Raw genomic sequence first — 8,511 nt, 5'->3', positions numbered from 1 at the left:
ACAATGGCGGGGTTTAGTGAATGCTCCAGGGTCCAGGGATTGTGGTGGGTCGGCAAAATGCTAGCACGGACTGGAATCTTGCGTGTGAGTACTGTGATCAGGACGTAAGGTAGTGATTGGCTGGCCAGCATGATCTGATGATCCTAGCGCTGACGGTCATGATTGTGAGGGAGATCTGTGTGGTTACATTAACATTTAATCAGTGTACATAGCCCGAAAGCGCGAGACGTCCAAAGTTAGTAAATAAAATTGTTAGATCGATATGAGACCACTATCCATGCTTCATTATGTCACCGAAGCCCGGCTCCCCGATCAGAAGGTCTGCCGAGTTACCAACCTCCAAGGAACTGCTCGTGGATTTCGGAGTTTGCCATATATTACAGGACCAGCAAAAAAGCAGTCTCCGGACTTTTATATAATCCTCAGCATATGACCCTTAGTCAAATTCCTCCCAGGCAGGGCAGCTCAACAGTTTGTCCGTAAGCTCATGCATTTCACCATTGTCCTTCTGTTGGAGTTAATATTCTTCACTGAGCCACATTTCAACCTATGGAGGCAAGACTCACACTATGAGCGTCCCAGCCATAGCGAAGCTGTCACACATGAATGAAAGAAAAACCCCGAAGAAAATTAAAGAGTCAGTCGCAGTCTCGTCCAGCTCTACGCATGTGCGGTGGCGAGGGAAAGCCAACTTCACCTAAGACTGTTAATTTCCACTCGCAACTGGAGCAAGTCTGTTACTTTTTCAAGTCCGACAAGCCTGCCAATATTTGGAAGACTGGATCATCTGCATACGAAATCTCAACCGTGCATAAACATCTAGCCAGCAGTCAAATTATCAAACAGCCTCGATGGGAGGCTGTCGCACTCAACTTTCCCGAAAATGACAGCACCCGAAAGCCGATGCCTGTGAGAGTAGAAAGGCTCTACTTTTCAGGTGGCCACCTGGCTCTCTTTGGCTTTCGTTGTAGTAGCCAACTTGGCCTTTGATAAATCCATTGTTTGCCGTTTTACGCGGGATTATTGGAAGACCATCTCAGAGACGCCGGCGTGTTATTACCGTGCGGCGAAGACTAGGGAGGGGCAAGAGTATGACAAATTCGTTTTCGGGATTGCCATGTCTGATCTGGATGAGTTCGTCCTGAATCCTCTGTTCTTTTGCGTGCGATATGCTGTGAATGGTCAGGAGTACTGGGACAACAATTCAGAGATTAACTTCGCTGTGAACTTTAGAAGAAAAGCTGATTAGTTATCCCTTATTCTTAGCTTAGCCACAAAGGATTTAAGTGAAGCAATAATTTCCACGTGTGGGGGCGGCTAACGGCCGGCATCGGATCATTACCTGATGACTCGTTTTATGGCTTCATCAAAGCCTATAGATCGCAGCCTGCATACAGTAGTCTGCAGATTTTTAAGGTAACCATGCGATGTCATATCACTGTCATGAGTCCTTTAGTTCATCAAGAACTCAGGATTGCGGTGATCTGATGTGATGCAGATCACGACTGAATTTCACGATTTAGAGGTACCATATGTGTGATGCTCCATCCTTGTATCTTGGCGATTATCTTTGGGCATATAGAGATAACAGCTCATAAGATATGAGAGCTGAGAGTTATCGCATGTCGCCGCACGTACCATAAAAAGCATGGTCAGACCTTCACTCAAGGTTGCGTTGGGATTAAGGCGACCCCTGAAATCGAAGCCGGGACCCTGGCCTCTGCCAGTCCTAGAATAAAAAGAGTAAAGGATCTATGGCTTCATGCAGCGGTCGATGGTTTTATCCCCGGAGTGAGCACTCAGCTGCTTCAAGTTACTCTCGTTTCCTGGTGGCTGAGTCAACTTGCACCTTTGTGTACCCTTCGTTCTCGCCAATTAAACCACGCCGCTCTGAAACTGCCTTTGACACAGGTTTAGTCATCTAAGATTTCAGACTTGATCTGGAGTCTTAAGTGTCTGTGAAAAAGATCGCGGCAGGCTTTATTTTTACAACTTCAGAAAAGTCTCGATATTCCGACTTTGACATGGCTTCCCTTGTTGACTGGGATGGGTCCGCTCAAGACCAGTCTTATTTTCATTTCGCTCGGGGAGATATGCCGGAATATCTGATTCCATGGCATTGGATTGTTTCATCAACTGCTTCTTCTACGATGAACTCGTCCAATTCCGAACCGTTATATCTCTCGACTCCATCCTCGGAGTACCACATCAAAGATGATATCATTGGTAGTGGGTTGGCAGAGGCGAGCCTATAGGACGCTTCAAATCCATCCTCTGCATTGTCCATATTCTCCACTATCCAGCAATATAATGGAAACAATCGTTCAACAGCACAAGCTCCCTCAACCTGGGACACGACACCTGACGGTTCAGAAAACCATCATAACAGCCAGAGAAACCCAACCGACGCCATTTTTCTAGACTCGAGCCTGTCTAACTTAACATTGGAGTCTTCCAAGTGGATTAAGCCAGGTAAAAAGACGAGAAGCAGGCGGCTGCTTTGTGAAACCAAGGATGCGCAAGGGAGGAGAGCCGAGCCAAGCCGGGCTAAGAACGACCGCTACATGAAGGCCTTGGAGCGATACCGGCAGGCTGCTGCCAAGTGTCGTGCTCGCAAGCAGGATGAACAAGATGCCTTGACCGCCCAGGTGGAAGAACTGCAAGACCGGCACCAACAACTGTCTTCTTGCTGCAACGACCTAAAAGAGAAGGTTTTCCAACTAAAATCCCAACTCTTAATGCATGGCGATTGCGAATGTGCTCTCATTCAACGATACGTTGCAAGTGAAGCACTCAAATCTGTGGACAGCTTGATATCTAATCAGTCATCATCCAGCAGCTGGGTACAGGTATAATTAGTCCGTGTCAGGACGGCAATAAGGCCTGAGACAACTCCCTGGGCCTTCTGGAATGTAACGGGGGTAATGGAATAACGTGGCTAAATCATGGTACCAAAAACATTGTAGTCTGCACTGACGGTGAAGTGTTTTGTTTAGTGCGCGGAATATGAGATTAGGTGAAGTAGCGGCGCATGTTGGTTGAAAGAGGGGCTTGTTGATAGAGGGCCCTCAATCTCTTCTGAATATGCATATCTCAATTTGTTGTTGTACGAGATGAGCTGAGAAGTTAGTTTTCCTTTTCTCCGAATTACTTCGGTTATCTTCCGACCCAAAATCCCAAACACAAGTTAAAAACCTTATTTGGCGCCAGAGAGGGAGAATATTCAGAGCGGCAATTACGGTCGGGAATTGTGTAGAAATGAGCCTCGCGGTCTTGTTAATAAAGAGAGCCATAACATTATTTTAATTGGGTGGGTTGGAGAGAGCACCAGGATGATATCAAATCATGCTATCGCCATAAGATCCATAACTTATGTTATGTGAAATAACTAATATACATGACCTAGCAACGTGCACGGGCCAGTTGCGTTGTATCCTGTCATGTTACCACCACGACTGCGTACAGTAGGACTCATCGATCGACGGTGACACATTCGACCTCAGAGAGGATGATGATGATGATGATAATGGCTCGGGGAAGGCAGTGCTTGTTGCGACGGGGCCTGTGTTGCTGCCATTGCTCAGTCTGCTGGCAAACCTGCTGTTGCTGGTGGCAGAGGAGAAATTCGAACATAGCGTGCCAGAGCTTGCCACTCTTGGCGACGCTACGGGTAAAGGCGAACTCGACTGCAGGTATCGCAGGATGGTGTCCTGAGGTCGGGTTGCATGGACGCCGGACGCAGTCGAGCGGGAGGAAGAAACACCTCTTCCCTTGCGATCCTTGGGCTTAGACCGCATTCTTGACGTGCCTTTGGCTTTCTCGCGCTCTGGAGCCATGACGGAGATGGTGATGTGAATGCTTGATGCGTAATAATGGTCGTTGACCTAGTCTGGAATATTGCTTGGGCTTTGTTGTTATGTTATGTTATGTTATGTTATGTATATTTTTCGTCCGGGGGGCCGTAGGCCCCGAAAGTCCCCTAATGGGGCACAGGACGTGCTGGGCTAGGGAAAATCGGATCTATCTAAACGCTAAGTACAGAAAGCCATTGGTTACGGGGGATTATCATTCGCGACGCGAAATTAGACACCCCCCTTGAAATCCAATTTCTACGAACGCGTCGACAGATTACACACTATCCAGCATATCATCGGCACAAATGGCGCATCGTACCGAGCCTGTTACCCGTCAGCGGGATGACCAGGCGTGGCTGCAAAATTGCAGCCGTTCATCAGTCCTGATGTCAGAGAAGCTGAGATCAGCTTGTGCACGCGGCAGCTCGGGACTGCCTCAAATGTTCTCGGCCAGATGAAGGGCGCAGCAACGCCCTTCACCCGGCCATGAATATGTATGAGAGAGAAAGGTGACAAAGGAAATGTGAAAGGATAAAGAGGGAAGGAGAGTTGCGAGTGCCTCTCGGGTCGCGGTCGCCTAATAGCGAGGACAAATCTTTCCAAAGAACGCGCTGTTCTTGGACAAGTCGACAAATTTGGTGAAGTCTCTTCCCATTGTAAGGTTGACCGCTGCATTCGGTGAGGGTGCGAGCCTCATCCGATGGCGCGGTGGCACCTTTCTGCAGTAGAAGATGTGATCCGGTGCTTTGCGTCGGCCGCATGAGCAGACTAGGCGTGCATCGTCGTGGTCGAACCTCTCGTGGTATGCAGCGAAGTCTCCATGGAGGGATCTCGCTGCCAGCAGATGGTGCAAGGCTACACGCGGGAGTGATAGCTCCGGCGGGCAGCCTATAGTCGCCTTGAGATTGAGTCTCTTGTACTGCTCAGGAGCGGAAGCGGACCACCATGCCTTGAATGTGTCCTTCGGTTTTTGTCTTTGCGATCCTTCGTAGGTAAGCCAACGTTGAGCGAGCACCTTCGGGCTCAGGGAGTGATGATGCTGCTTTTGCCAGTTTGTCGGCCTGTTCGTTGCCAGGGATGTCAGTGTGTCCTGGTACCCAACGGACCTGGACGGCTCCATGCGATGTCACCAGAGCCTGGAACTCGAGAAAGATGTGTTGAGAGGAGTCGGATGGTGTGCCTTGCAGGCACGTGGCGGCCGCCAGGTTATCTAGGCAGATGAAAATGTTTTGTGTTGCTGATTCTCGCAGGTTTAGGGCAGCCTTGAGGCCCTCCAACGCCCCGGTAGCTTCAGCGTCGAAGACCTCAGCAGGTCCAAGGCGATCCGATCCATCAAAGATGGGCAAGTCGTCCTGATGAATGGTGAAGCCGTAGCTTGCAAACCCTTTCTCGGACAGAGAGCCGTCCGAGTAGACGACCAAGGTGAGCGGGTCGAGTGACTTGACCCAGCGGAGGAAAGCCTCAGCTGTCTTCTCTTTCGATGCAGTCTGTAGTGGTGGTATCTGTTCTTGTTGGAAGCGTTTCTGGATGAGCTTGGGACGCGCGCACTGCCCGAGAAGCTCGTCTGTGCGTCGGAGACGTGTTCTAAAGCTGCTTTCTGCTTGTGCTTGGTATTTGCGCTTGATGAGATCATGGTAACGTATAGCTGACGCGGTGGCGCCGCTCTTCTCACAAGAGGATGGGTGTCGTGGAGTGATTTGAGTCGTGCGGAGAACCTGAGTCGTCTGGCTTCGAGCAGTTGATCGACTGGTGGTATCCCACTTTCTCTGTGCAAGATGGTGATGGGTGTCGTTTTCCCAGACGGGCACTATAGCTCTCATGGATTGATTCAAGGCTTTGTTCATTCTCTGTATGAGATGCTGGTTACTAGACGGTGTGTCTTTGTTGGGCTGGCTCCACCGCGGCCTGTTGGTGCCCGGGTACCACGCTTCAGATCCGTGGAGTAGCACCGGCTCAACACAAGCTCTGACGGCACCTCGCACGGCACTCGGAAGAGGGCCATGTATTGTGTTGGTGAGTCCTCGCAAGTGGTAGGCGACGGCCTTTGCCTTCGCCGCCCACTTCTCGACGTGGACGCGGAATGATAGTCTGCTGTCGAGCCAAATGCCAAGCCAGCGCAGAGCTAGCTCGGGGTGTTTCTCGACATCGCCGTGACGTACTGCCGGCGCGGTGCTGAGCTTACTGCGGGAGAAGTGCATTACTTCGGTCTTCTTTGGGTCGAAGGAGACGCCGTTTGCCGCGCCCCAACGCACCATCTCTGCGATGGAGCTGGATGCCATGGCAGTAGTCTCATCTACTGTGTCGCCTATAGACAGGATGGCAGTGTCATCTGCATAGCCGAAGCGACCCCAGGGATTGCCTAGTCGATAGATTGGCTCAGTATAGAGTAGGAAGAGTATCGGCGATACCGGCGATCCCTGAGGGAGCCCGCACTGAAGGGGAGAAGAGGGCGTGACGGTATCCTGGTACCTGACACGCGCAGACCGGCCGCTCATGAAGGAGCCGGCCCAACGAGCCAAATAGTCAGGCCAGCCTTGCTCACGAAGGCGCAGGACGAGCCTGTTGCGCATGACAGTGTCAAAAGCACCTTGGACATCCATTGTGACTAGAGTCGCCACCTTCTTGCGTGCAAATGCTTCTTCGATATCATGGATCAGAGCTGTCACCAGGTCTGTCGCAGACCTCTTGGGAAGCGCTCCAGCTTGTTGCGGGTGAAGGACGCTGTAGTAAACGGCTGCCCAGGCTAGGCGGCGTGCAATCAGTCGCTCTAGTCCCTTGCCAAGGCAGGAGAGCAGCGAGATAGGCCGCCATGCCCGTGGCTCAGTGAGGTCTCTTCGCCCCGGTTTCGCGATCATGACCACCTCCGCCTCCTTGAATGGTTTCGGATGATGGCCTGCGGAAAGGCATCCTTCGAACAAGCGGCGGACATGTGTTCCGATGATGTGCCATACGGCTTGGAGAAGATTGACGGTGATGTTATCTGACCCTGGCGATGTATTCCTTGTCTGGAATGGTCGCACACTGCGCCTCATCTAGCGAGACCCTGGGCGAGAAAGGAATCAACCTAGAAGGAGATACTGGTGTCCAAGCGTTTGCGATGTCGTCCTCCGCAGTTCTTCGTTCCAGCGTAGCCTGTCGGAGTGCGTTGGCTTTGTCCATCTGGCTTTCGTACACGACGTTGTCAACCTGCAAGGGCGGGGGCTGAAAGGCTCCAGGGGATTTCAACCATCGGACAGCTTTGAAAACAGCGCTACTGCTGGAGAAGTTGTCGATGAGGTTCCGCCAATACTGCCTCTTAGCCCGACGGACCACACGATGAAAGTCTCTTTTGGCGATCTGAACGTCCTGGTTGAAGCCGCAGGGGTAGCTTCTTCTGATGGCCCGGAAAGCAGCCGCAGCGCAGGCGCACTCCTCCGTCCACCAGGGGGCTGGGCGTCCGCCTTTCCGCGCGGGCCGGCCAGCTGCTTTCGCTGCTGATGTTAGTAGACTTACAAGTGAAGACGCGAGCTCGTCCAGCTCCGCAGGGGTCGAATCTGTGAGGGGGATTTCCGTGGCTCCCAGTTCTACAATCTCGACGAATCGTTTAAGCTCGTCTTCCGTCTCAACTCGGATCTTGGCCGGTTGTACCGGAGTCGATCTGATGTCAAGGAAGGTCAAGCTGAGCGTGAAGTGGTCGGAGCTAGTGGCGAGATGGTCCTCGACGGTAGCTTCGGCCAGTGGCATATTGGTGAAGGCCAGATCAATCGTGTTGCCGTGTGGATTTGTCGGGATATCTAGAGTGTTGAGAAGGTTGAGGTCATTCTCTGACGCCCATCCTGCTACCTCATGGCCGCGGTTCGTCGCTTGGCCCGTCTGCCAACTACGATGCCTGGCATTGAAATCGCCAGCAACGAGGCAGCGCTCCGGAACAGGCCAGCGAAGCAGCGTGTTTAGGGAATCCCTCTCGTCGTTCTGGCGATAGAAGTTGACGATCGTCATGCCATTGATCGTGAGCCAGAGAATATCGCGAGTTTGAAAGGGCCGGATCTGGTCGGCGAGAAATCTTGGGTCTCGCCTGACATATGTCATCACTCTAGGCCGAGTGTCGTTGCTGTTCCACATGTCGACTGGTGTGAATGTGTCGTATGCCGGGTGAGTTTTGGTCAGAAAGCGGGTCTCTGTATGAGTCGTCCACGGCTCCTGCAGGAGTACAATGTCATATCGTTCCGAGTCGGCCAGCGCCAGGGCGCAGTCGTGGGCCGGGGGGATCTTGCCGACGTTGGGCCTGAAAGATCCTGAGCGGCTTCTTGTCGTTCCTTCGTGTCTGCGAGTGTCTATTCCTAGTCATGAGGACGAGTGATGAGAACTATTCGGCGCTTTCGCGGTGAGCCCGGCCTGGGATGCTCAGGCTCCTCCTCTGCTTCGTAACCGACCTGGGGCGTTGTGGCCACCATGATGCACGATGGTGCTTCTGATATAGCTGGGCTTGGGGCACGAACGCTCGGCTGCTCTTGTGATGCGGCATCCTCGCCTTGTCGTTCATACGTGCTGTTATGGGCTTGGTGCAATTCCGGTTGTGCTTCTCGCTGTCGTTGTCGGTATGCCTCCGCGCCTACGGTCCGGACATGTCCTCGCTGTTCTTTGGTAAGTCGGCGCAGCACGCCGCGCACTTTCTTCG

The 8,511-nt window shown here is 52.2% G+C and overlaps 2 protein-coding genes across 2 annotated transcripts; one reads left to right on the top strand and one right to left on the bottom strand.

The window, feature by feature from the left end:
- Positions 1–2,024: 2,024 nt before the first annotated feature.
- On the top strand, positions 2,025–2,855 carry FOXG_22219 (uncharacterized protein; the record flags this gene model as incomplete). Its single annotated transcript, XM_018402618.1, has 2 exons — positions 2,025–2,229; positions 2,332–2,855. 2 exons carry the CDS (start codon positions 2,025–2,027, stop codon positions 2,853–2,855), a joined length of 729 nt encoding a protein of 242 aa, XP_018256444.1.
- Positions 2,856–3,471: 616 nt separating this feature from the next.
- Positions 3,472–3,836, bottom strand: FOXG_22218 (uncharacterized protein; the record flags this gene model as incomplete). The annotated part of the gene is made up of 2 exons (XM_018402617.1): positions 3,472–3,710; positions 3,764–3,836. The coding sequence occupies 2 exons, from the start codon at positions 3,834–3,836 to the stop codon at positions 3,472–3,474; spliced, it is 312 nt and encodes a 103-aa protein (XP_018256443.1).
- Positions 3,837–8,511: the final 4,675 nt, after the last annotated feature.

This window comes from Fusarium oxysporum, genomic scaffold, assembly GCF_000149955.1.
Source record: "Fusarium oxysporum f. sp. lycopersici 4287 supercont2.30 genomic scaffold, whole genome shotgun sequence".
Classification (NCBI taxonomy): Eukaryota; Fungi; Ascomycota; class Sordariomycetes; order Hypocreales; family Nectriaceae; genus Fusarium; species Fusarium oxysporum.
Note: the sequence above shows the minus strand (reverse complement) of the source record. Positions and strands in the feature narration are given on the sequence as shown.